General features: G+C 43.7%; 2 protein-coding genes across 3 annotated transcripts in view; both read right to left on the reverse strand.

Annotated features, from left to right (window-relative positions):
- Positions 1-2,592, reverse strand: part of lhfpl7 (LHFPL tetraspan subfamily member 7) — a 210,447-nt gene extending 207,855 nt beyond the window's left edge. The window contains exon 1 of the mRNA XM_090192309.1: positions 1,449-2,592. Within this exon, the coding sequence (XP_090048435.1) occupies positions 1,449-1,766 (318 nt within the window). The 5' untranslated portion in view covers positions 1,767-2,592. The remainder of the gene's footprint in view (positions 1-1,448) is intronic.
- A 134-nt stretch (positions 2,593-2,726) lies between these two features.
- Positions 2,727-23,295, reverse strand: LOC110537482 (A-kinase anchoring protein 10). 2 transcript variants are annotated; one of them, XM_021623553.3, is made up of 15 exons: positions 23,065-23,295; positions 19,115-19,162; positions 17,793-17,978; positions 14,170-14,706; positions 13,700-13,798; positions 13,338-13,422; positions 11,373-11,496; positions 11,021-11,157; positions 9,802-9,946; positions 7,725-7,889; positions 7,375-7,487; positions 6,658-6,740; positions 4,968-5,020; positions 4,775-4,867; positions 2,727-4,482 (listed from the first exon to the last, which is right to left on the reverse strand). In XM_021623553.3, exons 1-15 carry the CDS (start codon positions 23,084-23,086, stop codon positions 4,477-4,479), a joined length of 1,896 nt encoding a protein of 631 aa, XP_021479228.3. In that variant the 5' UTR covers positions 23,087-23,295; the 3' UTR covers positions 2,727-4,476. The 2 variants fall into 2 exon arrangements, with proteins under 2 accessions (XP_021479228.3, XP_090048432.1); XM_090192306.1 differs by having other exon boundaries at positions 6,658-6,737; positions 23,065-23,284.
- Between the last annotated feature and the right edge of the window lie 3,174 nt (positions 23,296-26,469).

Here is a 26,469-nt window from a genome sequence, read left to right on the forward strand (position 1 = left end):
TTTTCTGACAGATTTTTGCTTGTTGAAGCATTTAAAAGTGCATATCTGTTAATATATTAAAATTGGCATAACAAGAGGAGCATATCTGCCTGTCTCCCTCACAGTTTGTGACCCATTAAATACAGGATGAGCTCCCAAGTGGTGCAGCTGTCTAAGGCACTGCATCTCAGTGCAAGAGGCACTACAGACCCTGGTTCGAATCCAGGCTGTATCATAACCGGCTGTGATCAGGAGTCTCATAGGGCTCACAATTGGCCCAGCATGGTCTAGGTTAGGGTTTGGCCGTCAATATAAATAAGAATTTGTTCTTAACTGACTTGACTAGTTAAATAAAGGTTAAAATAAAAAATATATATTAAAAAAAGCCCACTGACTGTAGGTGGAAGAATGTGTGATGCGAGAGCACAATAATCCCTACAATAATGTATTCTCACTCAACAACCTTTATTTAACTAACCCTTGCCCAGTCTCCAACAAACAACTTCCCTTATAATAGTGATAAGTAACATAAGAAATGTCAAGGTCCTTATTGCCAGTATTACGGTTCATCACTAACGTAGCTACCCCTCCCTGAGTGTACTGTACTACCTCTGTTTAGTAAAATAGTATCATAACGGCAGAATAGAAACCCAGATATCGTCCAGATATGATGCCAAACACATGCCCACATTAACCCCTCTGGGTCTGGGTAAACACTGATGGCACAAGACCCCTCTCCATCCATCCACCAGAAAGCTTGTTGCTGTGGAAGGTTAATGGGTTACTTCAGGAATTTGGCAATGAGGCATTATATCATCCCCATAGTCAGATGAACTCGAGGATACCACAAGTGTCCAATATGAAGGAAGTTAAGAGGTAGTTTTGCGAGCCAATACTAACTAGCATTAGCACAATGACTGGAAGTCTATGGGTATTTGCTAGCATAGACTAGCAGTCGTTGCACTAACGCTAGTTAGCAACTTACTTCAAACCGCACACAGACATAAAATGGTATCCACGAGTTGATCTGACTCTGGGGAAGCTTTGTCAACCGTTCTCACCTGAGTGGGGCAAGGAGCCTGGACCTTTCATCCTGACATAACTAACTCAATACCACCAGTTGACTTTATCATCTATAAAACAAAACTTAATGACTTTAGTTCAATCTTATTGATTGTGCATGCTGCCATGTCACTCACTACATTCGAATCCTGAAAAAACTCCATACAGTGATGCAGGAGCTATCATGATTCTACTTCAAGTCCTCTCTCAATTATTAATTGCCTTATAAGGCAAAGGTGTATCATTGATGGTGCACATCACATACATCATGAACATGTATACCACTGAGGATTTCGGATGTAATTTGGATGTAAAACATGTAACATTGTATGCAACACCTAACTAAATTGTTACCGTAACACCTCCATTCAAGAAGCCTATGCATGTATGGTCAGTGAATTCCATACCTGCCACGAGCTGGACGGGATCTCGGCAAATTTTCCGAGTCCTCCGAAGGTGTAGCATCTGTACATATGGTCCAGGGACTCTGAGCAGTGCCAAAGTAAGCCGAAGCTCACCGAGTCCTTGTTTTTCAGATGGTCCTTGACAATCCACGCAGGGGATATAAAACTGAAACTACAGATAGCGACCAGAGCAGAGGACAGAAGGACCCAAAAGCAGCCCACACAACTGAACATCCTCGCAGCTTGGGGCAACGAGTAGCTCGGAGACAGCTCGATCCCAACCCCGGCTTCTTTTTTCTTCCGATCCAGCAACGAATGCATTTGGAGCACACACCCAGAAAAGATCAGCTGAAGCTCTCCCCCAACAAATATTACATCAACAGCCTCCTGAAGCAAGATAACGAGTTAATTTGTTATCCGTAAAGATTATTATTTAAAGGGATATTCCAGTGACCTAAACATCGGCTCCTGATTTCATAAAATAGTCAAACATGAGCACGTCTAGGTAAACAAGCTGCCACCTCAACAAGAAGTAATGTCTACTTTAAATAGGCTATCCGCTACTATACTTGAGAATATAGAAATGTGAGTCACCGCAGAACACAAAAGATGTTTGTAACACGCACCCGAGACACAGATACGTAACTGTCAGTCCGTAGGATGGTCACCACCTGGAACTATCAAATACTCTTTACCGAATTTTACGCAAGAGATAAAAAAAATTAAACATATGGTTAGTGCTGCAGTTCTCTTTATCGGTCCGGTATTTGAGTCGCCGCGCTTTTTGCTCAGCAGAAGCCGTGGTTTTGGTTAAGCGTGGTAACCAGTGGGCTTCACAACAAAAGTCTCCACATTGACGCGCGCGTCACTGCGCGCTGTGAATACTCAGGTGGGCGTATCCCCATCAATGTTGTAAACCTTCCCTTGTGTCCTCATGTTGCTTAGGATGTCAATTTTAGATTAGTGATATTAAACCATTACGCATACACATTTTACCAAAAATAAGCAAACGTGCCCATATTTTACTGCAATTGTCTTTGGAAAACAATTATAATATGTACAGTGAAATACAGTACTTACTGGAAAATACGTTTTTTTCCCTTCATTTAAACAAAATCAAAATCACTGAATATTACACACTTGATTATTGCTGATCATTCGCAGTTAGACATGTATCTTGCTCATTGACGTTACAATAGTCCACATTGCCCCCCACTGGTTAAACGGCATTGCAACAAGAGAAATCGCATTTTGCGGTTTTAAAACGACTTTAGCTACAAATAGGCAGAAAAGTTTTATTGTACGATAGCCATAAAATATTTACAATAAAGTATTTCATACTGTACAACAAAATGGGGATAAAACAATTTTGATGCACAAAACTGCAGCATCTCTATGAACTTATTCAAAAGCCAACCACACACACTTGAAACACTGCACTGGGATGAGCACTAATTTGCTGAATTACAGGTTGCATCATTATCTTGCAATGCTAGAGGTTAGATACCCAAGTGCAATTAAGAACATGTTGGCCACAAACTAAGATCAGCCATCAAGCTAATGATAACTGAAATGGAGCCAAATCAATCCCCATGTTTGGTGGCAAACAAGATTTGCATTTCGTGCAAAGAGGATTGTGCCATTTTTCATCAGTGGTAGCACTTCTGTTCCTTCTAGTACTCTGCCAAATAAAAATAAAACTAATATAGATATAGAAATCCAACACAATTTAAATATATTATAGATTACGTACACATACGTCAGAAAAACAATATTAGTGGTACATAGTACCAAGAGAGTCCTTTTCCACACATCTCAATGAGGTTCAAATCATAACAATATTAACATTATATTCAAAGAGTAGACTTTTCAATTGAACATTTGTAATTGAGATTTGCTTAGACATTGCTTTTGACAGTACATACAAAAAAAGAAAAGGTCAACAATCACCATAAAAAAAACTAACATGAATATATTGGAGTTAAAGAGAAATCTAAATATGTATAAAATTATATTGAGTAGAACGGAGCTGCTCTTTCTTTGCAACTGTAGAACTTCTTCAGTACACAACAAGGAGTATTTATGCATTTGTCTTTGCTCTGTAATGACATGGACAAGGAGTCAGAGCTAGAGATGCATGTGGTTAGCTAGACCGCAAAATCAATATGGTCCATTCCAGTTTCACTGTAACATGTCTGACCAGCCCTCTACAGTACATTAGGGCACAGCTAGGAGGGCAAGACTACTCAACCTATCGTCATAGTAACCCACCCCACTGCCACAATACTCCAGGAGGGCCCAGGAATATTAGCACGTTATGCATCAGCCGCAAATAAAAACTTTACAAAGCACCTACTGGTGGATTCCATCTTAAAATTGTACGTGTCACTCTGACCCCTTTCAAAGAGATTTCATTAAAAACAAGAAATAAGGAATGGGCATAAGGGCAAGAGGTGGTGGTGATGTAAGGAAAGACGATGTGCAGGAATCAAGAGAGGAGTGGACAACCGAATCTTCTTAGTGATCGCTTTATGAAGGATGCTTCAGGTCCCTGCAGGCTCCCTCTTGGATGGCATGGTAACAGAGGTAACCATGGCAGGGCCGATGCTTTCTGAAGTGCTGCTTCTTCTGACAGCTCCCGTTCAGCCCCATTTTGTGTCATAGCTTGTCATCTCTCCTTCCCTAGAGAATTTGTTCTGGAAGGAAGTCTGGTACTCTGGTGCTCTTTGTGCCACTGCTTTGTTTTTCTTTTTCCTCTTCATTTGTTCAGCGATGCCTTCATAGTGTTACAAACAGTTGGAAGGATGGATGATCTACTTCAAGTTTTTCCGCTCACTCACACACACCGGTACAAGTTAATGCAGGAGATCATGGAATGCATTTGTTCTTTGATCTCTATTGATGCGTTTCATCTTAAGGTAATTCCAGTGTACAGTTCATCACTGGACTAGGGGACGTGTCTGTCTGTCAGTCTGTCTCTATAGGGTGAGGGACGAGGGGAGTGACAATGCTTTGGTTCTCCACAGGAGGCTCATAACTGGGGAGAGAGATTGTCCATGTTTCATTGTCAATCATCATACAACAGTAAACGTGTCACAGGTGAGGAGTTATTTTCTATAGTTGACTATATAGTGGCATATAAATGCAATGGCTTTGGACTGTCATGAATAGGAAACCAGAGCATACAGATATCCGTGACAATTACAAGGCATTTACAGAAATTGGGCCTGGCGAATTGTCTTCAATGCACTCAAGAGTTTGTACTTATCCAATGTGCAGTACACTTATCAAGAGTCCACCATGTTGTAGATTGAGGCAGACTGACTTACCTTGGTGGATTCGCCAGGACTGTCGTGGTGCGCCTGGTGTACGACATCATTGACGATCATTTTAGCGATCTTCCAGGCCATCTCCTCCTGGGCCTAAACATACATGTTACGATTCAAAGTGTTCATCAATCCTAGTGCTTGTTAGTTCAAACAGATTCAACACAAGAGGAGCTTGTTTTGTTGTTTTACATACCTCATCAGAGTTGCCTTGAACAAGTTTCTTCATGGCTAGAGAGAGCATGGAACCTGTGAGGAGAGAGTGGAAAATAGGGCAATGGTCACAAGGATGAGCCTCGTATCTATTGCTCCTCTGTAAGCTACTGGACATATGAGGTACATGAAAAATATATCACAGAACATAATTATCTTAGTATGTGATGTATGCATTTGGAGGAAACCGAGGGCTGGAAAAGCTGGTTTGTGATTAGAGCCATGAAATCTAGTACAAAAAAGTGTTTTACATATATAGTACAAGTTTAGTCCAGGGCTTATATCCATTTCCTCTATTCTCAGAGAATGTTCTCTTCTAAGAAATCCTAAATAATAGATTCTTGTTTTACTGTATAAGATCTAAAAGCACCTTGGGTTTTATTTGGGAGTGCCTCGCAAACTTCAAGCCACTCTGATTGGGGTTAGGATAAGAAGGCAATACCCACACCATGGATGCCTAAGTGACATGGCACCAAAACCATACAAGCAACAATGAACAGTATAGAGAAAGAGCTACGAGTGAGGGAGACAGGCATATATACACTATATGCACGAAACATTAAGGAAACTGGCTCTTTCCATGACAGACTGACCAGGTGAATGCAGGTGAAAGCTTTGATCCCTTAGAGGTCACTTGTTAAATCCACTTCAAATCAGTGTAGATGAAGGGGAGACAGGTTAAAGAAGGATTTTTAAGCCCTGAGACATGGATTTTGTATGTGGGCCATTCAGAAGGTGAATGGGAAAGACAAAATATTTCTGCATTTGAATGGTGGTAGCTGCCAGATGCACCAGTTTGTGTCAAGAACTGTAACGCTGCTGGATTTTTCACGCTCAACGGTTTCCGTGACACCCCTTAAAATGATTGGATTCTATTATTTCAGGGCACCTGTCGCTGACAGATGTGTGCCTTCAGAAACTATTCATTCCCCTTGACTCATTCCACATTTTGTTGGGTTACAGCCTGAATTCAAAATTGATTATTTTTGTCACCCATCTACACTGAATACCCTATTTGACTAAGTTGATACATTTTTGAATTAAAAAAAATACAGAAATATCTCATTTACACCAGTATTCACACCTCTGAGTCAAAACTTTTAATAAGCACCTTTGGTGGTGATTACAGCTTTGAGTCGTCTTGGGGGTGTCTATCAGCTTTACACATCTGGATTTGGGGATTTTCTCCAATTCTTCCTTGCAAATAATTCTCAAGCTCTGTTACGTTAGACAGGGCGCAGCGGTGAACAGCAACAGATTTTCAATGGGATTCAAGTCTAGGCTTTGGCTGGGCCACTCAAGGTCTTTCACATTCTTGTTCTGAAGCCATTGCAGGGTTGCTTTGGTTGTATGCTTGGTGTCCTTGTTCTGTTGGATCATAAATATTCGACTCAGTCTAAGGACTTTTGCACTCTGAAGAAGGATCTCATCAAGGATTTGTCTGTATTTGGCTCCATTCATTGTTCCCTCTATTCTTACCAGTCTCCCAGTCCCTGAAAAGCATCTCCATAGCATGATGCTGCCACCACCATGCTTCACGGTAGGGTAATCATTTTATACATTTTGAATTCAGGCTGTAACAACAAAATGTGGAATGAGTCAAGGGGTTTGAACACTTTCTGAAGGAACTCTATAGCCTATAAATAATTGCTACATTAGTGTTTGCCGGTTACCTTTGGATTTCTTCACATCCGGTTCTGGTTCGGCTTCCCTGATAAACTGGCCCAGCTCGTTGACTTTCCCAAACGTCATTCTTCTGAACAGTGAGGGGACATAGCCAAATGAAGTCATACGTATAGGATGTTAATGGAGACAGCACCCTGTTACTAGCCTGGTCCCATATCAGTTTGTGTTGTATGGCCAACTCCTAATAGTCATAGTCATTTGGTCCCAGCACAAACAGATCTGAGACCAAGCTAATCTCTTACTGCAACTAGGACACTACCGGTGCTGCCTAAGGCCACACAAATCTCCTATATCAGCCTGTGTTGGGCCATTAGACTGCCATCAGAGCTGATTGTAATGTAATGGGGATGACCTTCAAATCTGCCATGTCACAGAGGACTGCACTGCAGTCTTTGAAAATATGTATTTGGAGCAGTTTAGTCACATCAATGGTCATTACACACTGGCCTACTTAGCTAGCATCAAATAACTCTCTTGGGGAAATTACAGTAGTAAAATCAGGGCAGTTGAAGGGTAGCTATGGAGGAAATTTTGCACGATTATAAAAACAATTTTCACTCATTTTGTCCAGCAGAGAAACATGAAAATCCAAATCAAATATTTGAAATAGTAATGTGGTTTACAGAGCCATTTGAGGTGACTGTACTGAGAGTGGTGAGAATAAGTAACTAAAGGAGGCCTGAGTAGGCTATGCAGAAACTCACCCAGCATAGGGGCGCTGGTACAGGGACTCTGGGTCCAGGCTGGCTATGTCCACTGTTATTGCTTCGTCAAAGTTTTTCAAGATTTTTATTGCTGCCACCTTTTTGGCACCTTGCTGTAAGTGAAAAAATATATAATGATTTGCACATTTAGAGCAGAACTAGAGGGAAAATCTATCTATTTATGTTAAGTAAACAAATTAATACCCACTGACTATTGAACAAAAGGTGTGAGTGCTACTGCTGTTGAACATAATTGATTTGAGTGCACTTAGACAATGAAAAGAGGAAAATGCCAGTAGAGCTAAAGTGAAAGTACAGGTTGTGAGCAGGTCAGGTGTGGGGTTATCTACCTGGGCTTGAGACCCCTCAGTTGTGTTGGTGCTGCGGTCAAGGTCAGAGGCCACGCCTTGCCCGGGAGCACTAGCCAGCACAAACTCATCCGCTCGGACAGAGTTGATAAGGTCACTCAGATACTTGTAGTAAAGGTTACTCGACAGGAAGCCTGGCATGTAGACCTGCGAGAAGAAATATGACATTAACAAAGCTAAACTTCAAAATGCCTTTCAGTCACAAAGGTCTTCCGTTTTCTCCAGAGCCTGACAAAGTGTTTCAACATCATCCCTAGCCTTGGCAACAAAGTCGTACCACTGAGACACACAGTGCATTCGGAAAGTATTCAGACCACTTGACATTTGGTTACATTACAGCCTTATTCTAAAATTGATTAAATTGTTATTTTCCCGCTCAATCTTCAACACAATACCCCATAAAGACAAAGTAAAAACAGGCTTAGAAATATTTGCGAATGTATATAAAAAAAAAATCAAACTGAAATATCACATTTGCATAAGTATTCAGACCCTTTACTCAGCACTTTGTTAAAACACCTTTGTCAGCGATTACAGCCTTCCGTCTTCTTGGGTATGACGCTACAAGCTTGGCACACCTGTATTTGGGGAGTTTCTCCCATTCTTCTCTGCAGATCCTCTCAGGTTGGATGGGGAGCGTCGCTGCACAGCTATTTTCAGGTCTCTCCAGAGATGTTTGATTGGGTTCAAGTCCGGGCTCTGGCTGGGCCACTCAAGGCCATTCAGAGACTTGTCCCAAAGCCACTCCCATGTTGTCTTGGCTGTGGGCTTAGGGTTGTTTTCCTGTTGGAAGGTGAACCTTCGCCCCAGTCTGAGGTCCTGAGCACTCTGGAGCAGGTTTACATCAAGGATCTCTGTACTTTGCTCTGTTCATCTTTCACTCTATCCTGCCTAATCTCCCAGTCCCTGCCACTGTAAAACATCCCCACAGCACAATGCTGCCACCACTATGATTCACCGTAGGGATGGTGCCAGATTTCTTCCAGACGTGACGCTTGTCATTCAGGCCAAAGTGTTCAATCTTGGACCAATCAGACCAGATAATCTTATTGTTTCTCATGGCTGTCATGTGCCTTTTACTGAGAAGTGGCTTCCGTCTGGTTACTCTACCATAAAGGCCGAATTGGTGGAGTGCTGCAGAGATGGTTGTCCTTCTGGAATGTTCTCCCATCTCCACAGAGGAACTCTGGAGCTCTGTCAGAGTGACCATCGGGCTCTTGGTCACCTCCCTGACCAAGGCCATTCTTCCACGATTGCTCAGGTTGGCCAGGCGGCCAGCTCTAGGAAGCGTGGTGGTGGTTCCAAACTACTTCCATTTAAAAATGGAGGCCACTGTGTTCTTGGGGACCTTCAATGCTGCAGACATTTTTGGTTCCCTTCCCCAGACCTGTGCCTCAACACAATCTATGGACAATTCCTTTGACCTCATGGCTTGGTTTTTGCTCTGACATGCACTGTCAACTGTGGGACCTTATACAGACAGGTGTGTGCCTTTTCAAACCAAGTCCAATCAATTGAATTTACCACAGCTGGACTCCAATCAAGTAGTAGAAACATCAAGGATGATCAATGGAAACAGGATACACCTGAGCTAAATTGAGTCTAATAGCAAAGGGTCTGAATACTTATGTAAACAAGGTATCCGTTTTAAATTAAAAAATATATATAAATTATGCGGTATTGTGTGTAGATTGATGAGGAAAAAATATAATTTTATCATTTTTTAGAAAAAGGCTGTAACGTAACAAACTGTGGAAAAAGGGAAGGGGTCTGAATACTTTACGAATGCACTGTATCTATGGCTCTGGTACCACTACCTTCAATAACCACAAAGGCCTGTCATTGATAATCTAAGCCTCATGGTCTAAATCTAAGCCTCATGGTCTCAATCTAAAGGAGTTCCCAAAAGTAAATCATTTTGACGTGTCATTTCTGTTTTGTTTTTCTGGCTGAATTCCAGGTGATTTTACAGTGGTGAGTTTGCAGTGACCGCTGTGTGTTTCCTATATGTTGTCATATGTATTTGGCCCAGGTAACTGGGTGACCTACGACCCCTCACCTTTTCCATGGTGGTCCAGGCCTGTCTAAGAGGAGTGGTGAAGCAGTCAGGTAGAGGCCCTCCCTCCCGGCAGATATTAGACTCTATCTCCATCCGCACAGAGTCATCAAAACCCAGCGGGTTGGTGGCTTGGAGTGAGAAATACCTGGGGAGGAAACAGATGAGATCATTATTATACTGGTTCTCAAATAAACAAGCCAGGCTGAGTAATGTGGAGGTGGTTGCCCTTTACACTCATACCAATATACGGTTGAAAATTGAAGACTAAATTGGAACGCAGGGCTGTCAAAGTTTTGCTATACAATACGTCAGAACTTAGGCTCTGTGCTTCAAAGCACTGTATGGGTTTTGACTGACAGTCATTCTGAACTTGAGCACCTCACGTGACATGAGGTTTGTTATTTTATAACTTAGTCATGCTAGCAATAGAACAGGCTTTCAAATGATGCCCATCTGACCCAGATTACGATTTATAAATGGACCATTTTTGGATTGCGTAAACAACAGTAATTGTGTGATGGCGTGGATGCAGGGCTGTGTTACAAACAAAACTGTTACAAGTGTGCTTGCGCTAGTTCCTCAACGGCAGAGCTAGGAGAGCTAAAAATGTTTTACTTAGGAACTGTGCTTGCAGACACCAGTTAGTCCTCTCACTCAAACCGTTGTAATTTGTATGTCTTATGTTGCAACTACCCCACATTTTTCTAGAATATTGTGATATGATACTGAATGTTTCCAGAGTATTTTCAGATCATATTATCAAACAAATGTGACAAAAAGTACAATAAATGTAAAACAGTACAACAGTGTAATGTTTGGATTCAGTCTTGTGAACGGTTGTGTTCTCACCTTTGGTCTAATAATTGCCATATAATCTCCAAACTGTTCCTTTTCTAAGATTGTGTGAAGGCATAGGTAGTGTGAAGGCATATTGTGTGAAGGCATAGGTAGCGTGAAGGAAAAGGTAGTGAAGGCAAATATAGTGTAAATAGATGTCTTAGGCACACCAATACGTTTACTGGCCTAGAGTACTTAAAACCGCTGAACAGAGCGCCGGCCGCAATTTCCAAACCAAGCATGCATTGATTTTACATGTAGAACAGTGTGAAAATGTCGTCAGTCAGACGTCTACAGTGGATGGTCTCTCAAACACAGCGCACTGAACGATCGGCAGACAAACGCTAGATCCCTATTCGGTGAGATGTGTGTGAGCAGTTACTTGTCGTAAAGGATCATGGCGTCGTTCTGGGCCTCCAGGCCGTCGTACTGGCCAGCCTTAGCAGCCAGCTGGTCCTGGAAGTTATCTGCTGCCAGCCAGAACTGCAGGACATTCACAGCGTCCTCCTTTTCCATGTACTGGGGAGACACACAACATACTAGCTTTATTACCAACGACACTTCTATTAACACCTACCATATGACACTAATGTGGAATAGAATAGAGAATAACAGAAGAGATACAAACACCACCAGTACCACTAATGAGTAAAACACCTATGAATGAACTTGATAAACTGTGGCTGTGTATATTTAATAGTGAACAACAGTAACATCAGTTGTGTTGCTCTTACCTCAGAGAAGTAGAAGAGGGCCGACTCACAGAATAAGATGTCTGCCAGGAACACAGAGCCACTTGTCAACACTTCGATCTGGTACTTACAGAAATGATGGCTGCGCAAGAATTCACTAAAGTGCCTGGGAAATATAGATTATACAGTTGAAGTCAGAAGTTTACATACACCTTAGCCAAATACATTTAAATTCAGTTTTTCACAATTCCAGACATTTAATCCTCGTAAAAATTCCCTGTTTTAGGTCAGTTAGGATCACCACTTTATTTTAAGAATTTGAAATGTCAGAATAATAGTAGAGAGAATGCTTTATTTCAGCTTTTATTTCTTTCATCACATTCCCAGTGGGTCAGAAGTTTACATACACTCAATTAGTATTTGGTAGCATTGCCTTTAAATTGTTTAACTTGGGCCAAACGTTTTGGGTAGCCTTCCACAAGCTTCCCACAATAAGTTGCGTGAATTCAGGCCCATTCCTCCTGACAGAGCTTGTGTAACTGAGTCAGGTTTGTAGGCCTCCTTGCTCACACAAGCTTTTTCAGTTCTGCTCACAAATGTTCAAGAGGATTGAGGTCAGGGCTTTGTGATGGCCACTCCAATACCTTGACTTTGTTGTCCTTAAGCCATTTTGTCACAACTTTGGAAGTATGCTTGGGGTCATTGTCCATTTCGAAGACCCATGTGACCAAGCTTTAACTTCCTGACTGATGTCTTGAGATGTTGCTTCAATATATCCACATAATTTTCCTTCCTCATGATGACATTTATTTTGTGAAGTGCACCAGTCCCTCCTGCAGCAAAGCACCCTCACAGCATGATGCTGCCACCCCTGTGCTTCATGGTTGGGATGGTGTTCTTCTGCTTGCAAGCCTCCTTTTTACTCCAAACATAACAATAGCCATTATGGCCAAACAGTTCTATTTATGTTTCATCATTCCAGAAGACATTTCTCCAAAAAGTACAATCTTTGTCCCCATGTGCAGTTGCAAACCATAGTCTGGCTTTTTTATGGAAGTTTTGGAGCAGTGGCTTCTTCCTTGCTGAGCAACCTTTCAGGTTATGTCGATATAGGACTCGTTTTACTATGGATATAGATACTTTTGTGCCCGTTTCCTCCAGCATCTTCACAAGGTCTCTTGCTGCTGTTCTGGGATTGATTTGCACTTTTCGCACCCAAGTATGTTCATCTCTAGGAGACCGAACGCGTCTCTTTCCTGATCAGTATGACGGCTGAGTGGACCCATGGTGTTTATACTTGCATACTATTGTTTTTACAGATGAACGTGGTACCTTCAGGCGTTTGGAAATTGCTCCCAAGGATGAACCAGACCTGCAGAGGTTTATCATTTTTTTCCTAGGTCTTGGCTGATTTCTTTTGATTTTCACATGATGTCAAGCAAAGACGCACAGAGTTTGAAGGTAGGCCTTGAAATACATCCCCAGGTACACCTCCGATAGGCTAATATACATAATTTGAGTCAATCGGAAGCTTCTAAAGCCATGACATTTTCTGGATTTTTCCAAGCTGTTTAAAGGCACAGTCAACTTAGTGTATGTAAACTTCTGACCCAGTAGAATTGTGATACAGTGAATTATAAGTGAAATAATCAGTCTGTAAACAATTGATGGAAAAATGACTTGTGTCATGCACAAAGTAGATGTCCTAACAGACTTGCCAAAACTATAGTTTGTTAACAAGAAATTTGTGGAGTGGTTGAAAAAGGAGTTTTAATTACTCCAACCTAAGTGTACGTAAACTTCAGACTTCAACTGTATCTGGTCACATTTACATTTATGATCTAGGAGTGGATTAGTGTATTACAGAACAGAGGTAAAACTTTCATCCTAGGAGAAAAATCATGAAAACTAAAGAAAAACACTGGGCACTTTACATTAACTAATTTAATAAATAAATCTTTCAATGGATACGAAAACAGGAAGATTGGAACAAAACAAAATACGTACTGTTGTTCCATGATGGAGAAGACGACAGACTGTGCAATGACGAAACAGTTTGGGTCCACCAGTCCATCCTCCCCACAGATTTTAGCTGTCAAAAAATGACAAAAAAAAACAGTCAATCACACAACCGATTATCAAGCATCCACAAAATAGTTATCCCGAAACCAAGTTAAATATACTGAGATGATTACAGCTGATTTGATCTTTAACGTTGGTTGCAACATTCTTACTAGGTCTAACATTCTTAGGAATGCATACAGTACTCACAAAGTTCTGATACAGTACTCATACAGTGACTGCAATGTCTTAAGAGTCAAAGTCTCATACTAACGGCAAATAGGCGGCAATCAGGACTCATTTCTTACCGACTATGTCGTTTCTGAGCTGTTCTGTGATGGGGATGGGCCTAGCAGCGTCTGGAGAGATGTACTTGGTGAAGATGCTCACTGCATCTCTCTCTATACCTACAACACACATGAGGAGATGTTTAACAGTCAGCCACATGCGTCATAAACTGTGTACAACTCAGATATTACCTCCAATGTGCAATTAAAACAAATTAACGTCATTATTCTGACAGTCAGTTGTTTCACACGGTGGAAATACGAACAAATATAGTGAATATACTAGCCTTCTCTAGTCAGTGAGTTATACAGGCCTATAAATAAATGATAAAGACAAGCCCAACACACAAAAAGAGTTTGAGTACAGCCATAGAGTCTCTGAAACATGCACCACCAGTCAGCTCGAAGAGACTCCAGGCTACTTACTTAACCTTTATCTATGCAAGTAAATTATGAACAGATTCTTTACAATTACGACCAGTCAAACGTACTCTTCATGAGCTTGTCTGAAAGCTCCTTGAGGGCGTTGGTGGACTGCAGCTTGAATGACGTCCCTGTCCTGTAGGAGGGCTGTCTGGTGGGGGTGTCTGCTCTGCTGGGAGTGCCAGGCCTCTGGTCCACCACAGAGCTGAAGGAGTCCCTGTGGACGAGCTGCACTGTGGGGCCTTCACTACTGTTACTGTTAGCGTCCTGGGGGCTGGGGGTAAGCGGGCGTGAGGAGGAAGGCCTGGGGATGGAGTGTAGGTCCATGTCTGAGTGGGATGAGGGGTCGGGGGAGACGGGGGGGGGGGCGGGCTCGGCCAGGGAGCTGTGTTTGACTGAGTTGAGGCTGTGGGCCCGGACCCGAGACCAGCTGGTGGAGCGAAAGCTCTCTGCCTCCAGCCAGAAGCAGACCAGGTGGTCAGCCCCACGGGCCTCCTGGAACTGGATGTAGTAGGGCATGGCCACGTTGTCCCGCAGAATCTGATCCACCGTCTTAGACAAGCGTGAACGCGTCTCAGAGGCCAGGTAGTTCACACTAGAGCGCCCTGAAACACACAACCATACAGTATAATAACACTGGACCCCCCTGAAAGACACAATCAACCAATCAATCAAATGTCATTATAAAGACCTTTTTACATCAGCAGTTCTCACAAAGTCTTTAACAGTAACCCTGCCTAAACAACCACAGCATTCTGAATAAAACCATACACAACCAATAACAAAAGAGAATACTTACAAAAAAATTTAACTACGGCACATTTCCTGGGTCACATGACCAGAAAGGCCATATGAATGACTGACTGAAGCCTGGCTGGGGGCCTCCAATTACATAATGGACTAAAGTTGGAGCACTAAACAGTGAGCTGACTGAGGTGTTTTGTGATAAGTGTTGTGTGTTCCTGGTATCAGCTCCAGAGTTGGCAGGCTGCCACGGAAGCTTAGCTCTCTCTCGCTCCGCCCCCCCCCCCTCCCGCTCTCTCGCTCCGCGCCCCCCCCCCCTCCCGCTCTCTCGCTCCGCGCCCCCCCCCCCTCCCGCTCTCTCGCTCCCCCTCCCTCCCTCCCGCTCTCTCGCTCCGCGCCCCCCCCCCTCCGCCCTCCCGCTCTGCGCCCCCCCCCCCTCCCGCTCTCTCGCTCCCCCCCTCCCGCTCTCTCGCTCCGCGCCCCCCCCCCCTCCCGCTCCGCGCCCCCCCCCCTCCCGCTCTCTCGCTCCGCGCCCCCCCCCCCTCCCGCTCTCTCGCCCCCCCTCCTGTCCAGGAGCTCACGCCCGCTGAGTCCTGTCTGGGGTCCAGTCAGTGCAGTATACACTGCATTCGGAAAGTATTCAGACACCCCCCCCCTCCCGCTCCGCGCCCCCCCCCCCCCCCCCCCCCCCCCCCCCCCCCCCCCGCTCTGCGCCCCCCCCCTCCCGCTCTCTCGCTCCGCGCCCCCCCCCCTCCCGCTCTCCTGTCCAGGAGCTCACGCCCGCTGAGTCCTGTCTGGGGTCCAGTCAGTGCAGTATACACTGCATTCGGAAAGTATTCAGACCCCTTGACGTTTTCAGCATTTTGTTACGTTACGGACTTGTACTATAATGGTTCTAATAGTTTTTTTCAGCAATCTTTACACAATATGCCATAATGACAAAGAAAAAAAACTTGGCACACCTGTATTTGGGGAGTTTCTCCCATTCTTCTCTGCAGATCCTCTCAAGCTCTATCAGGTTGGAGGGGGATCATTAATGCTCCACTATTTTCAGGTCTCTCCAGAGATGTTCCATCAAGTTCAAGTCCGGGCTCTGGCTGGGCCACTCAATGACATTCAGAGTCTTGTCCAAAAGCCTCTCCTGCTTTGTCTTGGCTGTGTACTTAGGGTCGTTGTCCTGTTGGAAGGTGAACCTTCGCCCCCAGTCTGAGGTCCTGAGCGCTCTGGAGCAGGTTTTCATCAAGGATCTGTACTTTGCTCCATTCACCTTTCCCTTGATCCTGACTAGTCTCCCATTCCCTGCCGCTGAACACATCCCCACAGCATGATGCTGCCACCACCATGCTTCACCGTAGGGATGGTGCCAGATTTATTCCAGACGTGACGCTTGGCATTCAGGCCAGAGTTCAATCTTAGTTTCATCAGACCAGAGAATGTTGTTTCTCATGGTTTGAGAGTCCTTTAGGTGCCTTTTGGAAAATTCCAAGCGGGCTGTCATGTGCATTTTACTGAGGAGTGGCTTCCATCTGGCCACTCTACCATAAAGGCCTGATTTGTGGAGTGCCGCAGAGATGGGAGAACCTTCCAGAAGGACAACCATCTCCACAGAGGAACTCTAGAGCTCTGTGACCATCGGATTCTTGATCACCTCCCTGACCAAGGCCCTTCGCCCCCGATTGCTCCATTTGGCCGGGTGGCCAGCTCTAGGAAGAGTCAAACTGCTTCCATTTAAGAATGATGGAGGCCACTGTGTTGTTGGGGGAACTTCAATGCTGCAGACATTTTTTGGTACCCTTCCCCAGATCTGTGCCTCGACACAATCCTGTCTCAGAGCTCCACAGACAATTCCTTCATCCTCATGGCTTGGTTTTTGCTATGACAACTGTGGGACATTATATAGACAGGTGTGTGCCTTTCCAAATCATGTCCAATCAATTGAATTTACCACAGGTGGACTCAAATCAAGTTGTAGAAACATCTCAAGGATGAGCAATGGAAACAGGATGCACCTGAGCTCAAGTCTCATAGCAAAGGGTTTGAACACTGTTTTTATTTTTAATACATTTTCTAAAAAAAAAAATTGAATTCTGGGGTAATGTGTGTAGATTCATTTTTTTATTTAATCCATTTTAGAATAGGGCTGTAATGTAACAAAATGTGGAAAAAGTCAAGGGGTCTGAATACTTTCAGAATGCACTGTAGTGTTGTCACCCTACTCTACTGCATTCCCAGGCCAGGCCTCAAAGATACACCACTGGTTGAACCACCCCCTCCCTCTGACTCACCGGTAACTAAAGGACCTGTCCCAACAGGTGTTGTTACTCACCATGTCATAAACAATACTGGTGTAGCTGGCTGCTGTAGCACTATAAAACAAGTTCCTGATATCCACCCACTAATGAACTGCTTGATTTAAATAGCCTACATCTTCAGAGGGAAGACGATTTAGGGAATTCTTATGTATCGTACTTAGGGCACAGCAAGCTTCTCAGTACGACACATACATTATAAGTAGGACCAGTAGTTTTACCAGGCCATGTGTTCACTCAGGAAAACCTCTGGGCCATACTTATGCCTCATACTAAAAAGCGTTGCTGGTAGCGTGCTGGTTGGTCAAAATGCTAACCCATGCATGAAGCTGGAGCGAGTGCGTCGCAGGATTAGCCTGGCCGGTTGGCAGTTAAACACAGCAGCACCATGTCCACTAGCCACCATTATCATTTTGTATCAACTCACTCATACATGAGCACGCACGATCTAGTCAAAGGGACAGGATTTAAAGCGAAAGAGCTCATCCATTCAAATCAATCTAAATCACCGATCTAGGATCAGTTTAACCTTTTCAATCATAATGACCTAATCCCAGATCAGAACTGCTACTCTGAAACACTTGTTAATACACGCCATGAAAACTAAGACAAATCAATGGAGGACTGGAGGTACATACCCAGATCCCCAAAGTGTGCAGCCTCCATGTGGATGGGCTGTTTCTTGAGGATTGCTGTGCGTCCGCGGGCGAAGGAGTCCATGTTAGCAGAGATGGCATTGATAGCCACATGGCTGGGCCCCGCCGCCTCCAGGATGGCATGATGGTTCCGGAGGCTCAGGGAGGGGGACTGGGGGCTCGTTGGGGCTACAGGGGAGGAGGAAAGGAGGATGGTTGAAAAGAAATAGGTATCTTAATTCCTTTGATCAACACAGTCTATGTAGGCTTAACTTTCTAGATGACAGAAACCCACAACATCAACAACCTGTTATGGTCCTGAAAAATGACTTATTTAACTGGTCTGTAGTGATCTTGTACATGAATGTCTCCAGTTAGAGCTCAGAGGGTGCTGTGACCTTTTATGAAACACTGTGGTGCAGGAGACTTATTGAGTTTTAACTTATTAAAAAAGGTCACTGTGAGCCTGTCTGAAAAGGGAAAATACTTCACGGCTATCTCTCTATCAACTCTTAAACCAAAGTCTCAACTTCAGCTACAATTACTGCCTGGTATACACTGAGTTCACCAAACATTAGTAACACCTTCCTAATATTGAGTTGCACCCAACTCCTTTGCCCCCAGAACAGCCTATATTCGTCTGGGCATGGACTCTACAAGGTGTCAAAAGCATTCCACAGTGATGCAGGCTGACTTCAATGCTTCCCACAGTTGGGTCAAGTTGGCTGGATGTCCTTTGGGTGGTAGACCATGTTTCCAATTACTACCTGGATTAACATTATCAGTCTATATTTTATTTTATTTTAACTGACTTGCCTAGTTAAATAAAGGTAAGAACAAATTCTTATTTTCAATGACGGCCTAGTGGGTTAACTGCCTGTTCAGGGGCAGAACAACAGATTTGTACCTTGTCAGCTCGGGGGTTTGACTTTGCAACCTTGCAGTTGCTAGTCCAACACTCTAACCACTAGGCTACCCTGCCACCCCATATCATGGAAAGAGCAGGTGTTCTTAATGTTTTCTATACTCAGTGATGTGTCTTATTACCTACATCAATCAATTCTCTCTCAGAATATTTACAGAAATAACTACAAATATAATTAGGAAGAATGATTAAAAAGGGAAAGCTCAGAGGGAAATACCGGTACCTTCAAAAAGGTGTGAGGGAACACAGCACTGCAACTAAAGAGGCACTTGACTGCTTTCAAAGAACATCCAACAAGGGCCTTCCTCTATTTTCAGGGCTTCTCAAAAATGAAACATCAGGTGGCAGCAGCACATCACTGCAATTCATAATTTCAGAGCGTTAGTAGTGTGGTACCCACCTCTATTGACTTTAGCATCAACTGGTCGCTCAGGTTCCTTTCCTTTGGCTGTGGGTCAAAAAATAATTACACAACACTGTAATTAGAGCAGGCTCTAACATTTGATTCGCAATACAGGGGGAGATCAGTGACTGGAATATTGGGCCTGGAGTCATTGTAGGGTAAAGCAATAGGGATGATGCGGTGTCACTGAAAAAGCACTCACTAAACTATCCAGTTACATAACGGTCTAGGCCTGGTCGGGAAACAGATATGCCTGTGACAACCATGTCTGTTCAGCAAACACTCATGCACAGATCCTCACTGTCACACACAGATAACATACGGAGAGAGAAACTAGCTACTTGTGTGTGGCTCCTAAAAGGAATAAAACAGAGTTATTCTTCACATTGAAGCTTGGCTGCCATTTTACAAGTCGTGTTTATTGACTGCAGTGGCCTTGGTCTATCAGCTCAAGTGTCACAGCAGAGGCATTTTCCCCACTTCGTTGTCATGTTGTTACTGCAAAATACTCTCATCACCATAGTGAACAGTCTGGAAACAATGTCCTGTTTTTCTACACATTTCAGTCCTCCTGTTACATGAAGTAACAGAAATCACCTGGTTACAACAGTGTGGTGAAACTGAACCTTCTGCGCATGACACAAGGAGTCTTTCTGAGGCTCTTTCAGTTGTCAGTGGAGTGGGTCAGCAGATAGGGGCTGGTCTGTGTAGGGCAGGCCTCAGGGGGAAGGATGGAAACCTATTTTTCATTACAGAGGCATCCTATGGTGAGCATTTATAATTTCATTTGGTATATAAATTGGTGTCTACATATGATTGTTATCATCATAAGTTCATATTATCCATGGTTTGCGGCACTGTAGGCCTAATACTTTACAGTAGCTATCAAGACAAGTGTGTGTGTGTTACTAGCCCAGGAATCAAGGTTTATAGTTTGGCCTAGTAATTTTCATGCAATAATATTTGCTTGAATCTCTTTGGACCACAATCCCAAGGTAAATACTGAGTAGCCAAGATGCATTTAACATAATTAGCTTAAGTCAATCCTTTAAAGCTGCAATATGTAACTTTTTGGGCAACCTGACCAAATTCACATTGAAATGTAAATTATAGATCTGTCACTCATAGAAAGCAAGTCTAAGAAGCGGTCTGTGTGTGCTATTTCTATGGGTTTAGTTGGTACAATGATTCTCTACCCTATAGTTGCTTGTTTTGTCACATAAACTGAAATTAGACAAACTATTTGAATTTTAGCAACCAGGAAATGGAGGAGCGATTTCGGCATAGTACATCTATCAAGCACTTGAAAGGTAAGTTGTAGTAAGGTGCATCACTAGGTCATGTGTTCGGGTCCTGCTTTGCACGGCATAGCCCTTGATCATGATTCAAGAGTCATTGGATGAAGGCGTCTTCTGTAGGGGGGAGTTGTGTTAAGAGCCGTGGCGCTCGGTCTGAACATGCAGTACAGTTTTGGAAGTACAAGGACCTCATCTTTCATGTTGGTGAGAAATCATTTTAAATTGATACACACCTTTATAGGGTTAGGGTTCCAACATGGCCATATTTCCATGTTACAGCACTTGTTTACAGAACACAGACAAAAGACAGAGTGGATGGCATCCCGCACAGCGGTCTAAGGCACTGCATCGCAGTGCTAGAGGCGTTACTACAGACCCGGGTTCATTACTTGGCTCATCGCACTCTAGCGACTCCATGTGGCGGGTCAAGTGACTGCAGGCTGACCCCGTTTGCCAGTCATTAAATTGACTCTTCCGAGCCCCTTGCAGCGATGAGACAAGATCGAAAACTGGGGACAAAAAGTAAAATACAAAAAAATACGAGTGAACTACCAGTGCTCATTAGGTATCTTTGTCTCCGAACACCTGTGTGAACAGAAGACTGACGCCACAAAATGATGTCACTGAAAAATACTGTCGGCTGCCACTGTGTTAAATCCAGTATTAAAACAGTGTACAGGTAGTGTGTATTTTGTATTTGTGAAATTATTTTGATGTGATGTGGAAGTAGATTGACTGTATGTTTGTTTATTCCATGTGCAACTGTGTTGTTGTTTGTGTAGCACTGGTTTGCTTTATCTTGGCCAGGTCGCAGTTGTAAATGAGAACTTGTTCTCAACTAGCCTACCTGGTGAAATAAAATAAAACAATTTAAAGATTGATTTATCTTTCTAGAACCATAGTGCAATTGAGAATCAAATCACGTTTAGGTGGAGTATTTGGCTGTTTTGGCTTCCAGAGCCAATTTGCCATTTAAAAACAGGTGTTCCTGCATGTGGGCATTCCTGCATGTGAGCATTCCTGCATGTGCAGGCACCCCCTCGTTTTTCTTCTATTGGCACTACAGAGGGTAGTGCGTACAGCCCAGTACATCACTGTAGCTAAGCTGCCTGCCATCCAGGACCTCTACACCAGGCGGTGTAAGAGGAAGGCCCTAAAAATTGTCAAAGACCCCAGCTGCCCCAGTAATAGACTGTTCTCTCTACTACCACATGGCAAGCGGTACCGGAGTGCCAAGTCTTGGACAAAATGGCTTCTCAAAAGTTTTTACCCCCAAGCTATAAGACTCCTGAAAAGGTAATCAAATGGATACCCAGACTATTTGCATTGTGTGCCCCCCAACCCCTCTTTTTACTCTGCTGCTACTCTCTGTTCATCATATATGCAGTCACTTTAACCATATCTACATGAACATACTACCTCAAATCAGCCTGACTAACCAGTGTCTGTATGTAGCCTCCCTACATATAGCCTGTCTTTTTACTGTTGTTTTATTTCTTTACCTACCTATTGTTCACCTCATACCTTTTTGCACTATTGGTTAGCGCATGTAAGTAAGCATTTCACTGTAAGGTCTACAGTTGTATTCGGCGCACGTGACAAATAAACTTTGATTTGATTTTAAGCTAGGACAGGCGGGAAGCGTCTGTATGTGGCGTTAACATTAGATGCCAGCCGCCAATAAGCACCACAGAAGAAGGGGCAGGAGCGACAACGGTTGCTAGCTAGCCATATACCTGTAGACAGTGTCCATTTAACAATGCTTTTAACAATGCCAAGCCAGGTTTTCGGTAGGCAGGTGCGAAAAACACTGTGTGCTAGTCCGATACACAGCAGAAGGGGGCGACACAGTGTGCTAGTTAGCTAGCCAACACAAGGTGTTGCCCCAGCTACCCACCTGCTGTGCTTGCCGCAGGCGGGGGCAAACGGTAGACAGGAGGCGGGGCGAACACTGTGTGCTAGCCAAGGGAGGAGTGGAGGCGATGGGAGGAGAGGGGAAGGTTCATTCAGGAACCAATGGGATGTTCGAGGGGCAGCCTTCCTGCAAATGGAATGCCCACATGCAGGAATGCCCTGAATTGCGGGCTGCAGTTGCACACTATTGCTTTAACCAGAACATGTGAGGTCCTTGGACTAAGGAGTAAGGTTAGGCTCCTTTAGTCCAATAATGGCCTATCCATGGGGAATAGCAGACTGGCATGGAAGACAGACAAACTAAAGAAAAATGTATGTGGCATTATTAGCTAACACATCACCAAGTGAAAGGCGACGGTGTGGATAGTTAATACCCAATCTAATGTGCATTGTCCAAGAATGAATTGAGATAGATCATGGATGCTAGTTAGGTCTGAACATCAGCTAGCGATTTAAGTGGCAAACGCTATTGAGAAGGAAAACTGGATTAGTTTGCTAACAGATTTGAGATCATCTTGCTGCTTGTTGTATTTCTTCAGATTTGAAAGGGATAAATGTATTTGCTAAATAATCCATCTTTCTCCAACGGATATTTGTCGAAGGCCTTGACTTGACACAGACCTGTCAAGCGCATTCTCATCTCAGTCATTAGCCATCGAGCGTTTCTCAACCTCTCCCGCAAGCCTCTTCTCCCTTCGGCTTGCGCTAGCTGGCTAGGCTAGCATACTTCCTTACCTTTCCTCCTGAAAAACGACATGACGATTTTCACGCTCTGAATGTATCCTCAGCTCAATGACAACATCCCGTGGATTCCCGAGTCCCTTCATTCACATGCAACGACTCTAGACAACTGAAATGGGTGTATTTGCAACCGACTGGACTGTTATATCCAACATTTCCCCCTTCTGAAACCAGTGGCCATATTGTCAATACGTCTCACTTCCGGACTGATGCTGCAGCAGCATTGTGGGAAACTTGCATTGTTTGCTAGTGACAGCAGAGGGCAATAGCCACAAGGAAGATATTATCAGGGGGGAAGTTAGGTGGTACGGCATCCAGGCAATATAAATAGTGAGGGTATGCTGTACCGGTAAAACGTGCGCCTATCACAATTACAACATCATGGCCAAAAAGCTATACACCAGCTCCATGAAAAATTTGCCAATTGACTGGAAACCGGGTGGTATACGCTCCAAATTGCGTTGTGGTTTGAGGAGAACACTTACATTTTGTCAAGGGGAGATGAGTGGCTGAGATGCTGGTGGACAAGGTGGAGGTGAGGTGAGTTGCCAAAAGTGGATGTATCAATTCAGCTCAGGCCTAATGACAATCACAGAATGTCATTACAATACACATCGTCGAGAATGGATGAAACATTAGCTAATGTTACATGTCAATTACAATATTAGCTCAAGTCTGTATAAACACAATTTTTTTATGTTAAGTTAAACAGAAGTGACCTTGCCAACTACATCAGTCAACTCAATAGTAGCCAATTTTTACTCTGCTTGCTTTTACAACTCAGTGAAAGAGCACAACACATACACACTGAACTATGCTCAACTTTCCCGTGCTGGTCCAGTCAGCCTTCCAGAAGCTTCCCGGTCACAACTTGTGGACTTGTTTACTTTTGAGTTTATTTTATTTGTACAGTGACAGTGCACATTAATGAATGTTTCAGTAAAAGTGACGGTTTTAGCCAGCCAGCTAATTTTCAACCGCTGTCCCTGGGCAGGTTATTAAAAACAATTACAATATAGACAATCATTGAGCAGTGAGCACACGCAGAGCAACATAGGACAAGCAATATGTAGCATACAGACAGAGCAACATAGAACAAAAATAAACGAGACCAAATCCATAAAAGCAACAAAGTGTTTCCACACCTCACAAGCTACAGACAACATGGAAAGCGGCAATACACGGGCTCGGGAATATGTTCACAAATCTGATTGACCTTTAGCCATGTCTTCATGTTTTTTGTGAAAGTGTGATATGTTGTGCAGTTATGTGTGTCTGATGGCAGTGTATTCCAGACATGGGAAGCTCTCACAGAGAAAGCGGATTTACTAAAGGTGCTTTTCCTTAAGGGAACTATACAGTCACCTCTCATGGCAGACCTTGTGGATCTGCTGCCATATGTTTGGGTTTCCTGTTTAACAAAAATACTGAGTGGAGGGGGAGCCAGGCTATTTAGGATCTTGAATACAAGACATGCGTTGGTGTATTGCACCGGATGTAACAGTGATGATGGCTATTGGGCTTCCTATCAAGCACTTTGAGAGCCTGTGTGTAGACAGACTGAATAGGTTTAAATGTTGAACAGCAAGCTTGGGCCCAACTAGTCAAGCAGTATGTTAAGTGGGGGAGTATCATAGATTGAAGTACAGTTTTGCTACCTCTGTAGTCAAACAATTTCGTATAAATTAGCTAGGTTGAATTTGGTTATTTGAATGACATTTTTCACATGCTTTGTAAAAGAGAGGTTGGAATCAAGTATAATGCCACTGAGCCACTTTGTAACCTGGACCATTACAGTAGTGAGTTCTTGTGCAGCTTGTTGTTTGCTCTTTGCATGCACATATCACTGTATCATCTGCATACATTTGAACTTCAGACCCAGTACAGACAGAAGGCAGATCATTAATGTACAGGCTGAACAGAAGGGGCCCCAGTATTGACCCTTGGGGCACGCCCACATCATAGCTAAGAGTGGGTGACAGCTCATTGCTCACTCTGACACACTGAGTTCTGCCTTCAAGGTATGATTTCATCCATCTCAAGGCATCAGGGGAAAAGTTGAACTTTGACAATTTTGTGATGAGAATCTCATGGTTAACAGTATCAAAAGCCTTCCTTAGGTCCAGAAACACAGCCCCAATAACGCCCCCTTTGTCCATCTTGGACTTCACATTTTCCAGAAGAAAGCAGTTGACCGTTTCTGTGGAGTGTTTCGCTCTGAAGCCAAACTGCATGGAGTGTAATGTGAAGGGGCTATTGTTGAGGTGGGCAATAGTTTTTCTGCTACACACTTTTCAACAAACTTTGACACCACAGGTAGTATATTAATGGGCCTGTAGTTACTCACGTTAGCAGGGTCGCCCGATTTAAAGACATGATGCTGTGCGCTTTGTTGCAAACGTTACTTTGCTACCTGCCAACTTTGTTTTTTACTTTTTAAATACCGTTTTATATTTAGATTTTTTTTCCCTCGCTCAACTTTTTTCATTAAAGTTTTTCACCCCGGACGCTTTATCTGGACATGGTTCTACACGAACTACACCAGCCGAAGCTAAGTAGTAACATTAACATTATGCCTTCTAGTTGCAGTCGCTGTACTCCTAATATACAGGAGAACGATCGCCTTATGGCAAGGATAGCCGTGCTGCAAGCCCAGCTTCAGACGCAATCAGTAGGCAAGGGTATGAAACAGCATTTGTGCCACCAATAAGTACAGATAGTAATATAAATTCCCTCGCACAGTCCCCGCAGCCGGACAATTTTCTCATGGCTTCTGGAAGGAAATGTTGTAGGAATGCTCAACTGGTGTTGCTCATTCAGCCGACAGAAACTTTAAACCGGTTTTCCCCATTTTTCAACGAGTCGGAGTCAGAGGCCGAGCCTTCTCTGGTCTCTTCTCCACCCGTTATGGGGTCTGAGACATCGAAGCCTCCCACCATTAGCTCTGACAAATTGAAAACCCTAGTCATTGGCGACTCCATTACCCACAGTATTAGACTTAAAAATAATCATCCAGCGATCATACACTGTTTACCAGGGGGCAGTGCTACCGACGTTAAAGCTAATCTGAAGATGGTGCTGGCTAAGGCTAAAACTGCCGAGTGTAGAGAGTATAGGGATATTGTTATCCACGTCGACACCAACAATGCTAGGATGAAACAGTTAGAGGTCACCAAGTGCGACATAGCTTGAGCGTGTAAATCAGCTAGAAAGATGTCAGCATCGAGTAATTGTCTCTGGGCCCCTCCCAGTTAGGGGGAGTGATGAGCTCTAGGGCAGAGTCTCACAACTCAATCGCTGGTTGAAAACTGTTTTCTGCTCCTCCCAGAAGATAGAATTTGAAGATAATTGGCCCTCTTTCTGGGACTCCACCACAAACAGGACCAAGCCTGGCCTGCT

The sequence above is a fragment of the Oncorhynchus mykiss genome, chromosome 12 (genome assembly GCF_057628025.1).
Source record: "Oncorhynchus mykiss isolate SJ-2025 chromosome 12, ASM5762802v1, whole genome shotgun sequence".
NCBI lineage: Eukaryota > Metazoa > Chordata > Actinopteri > Salmoniformes > Salmonidae > Oncorhynchus > Oncorhynchus mykiss.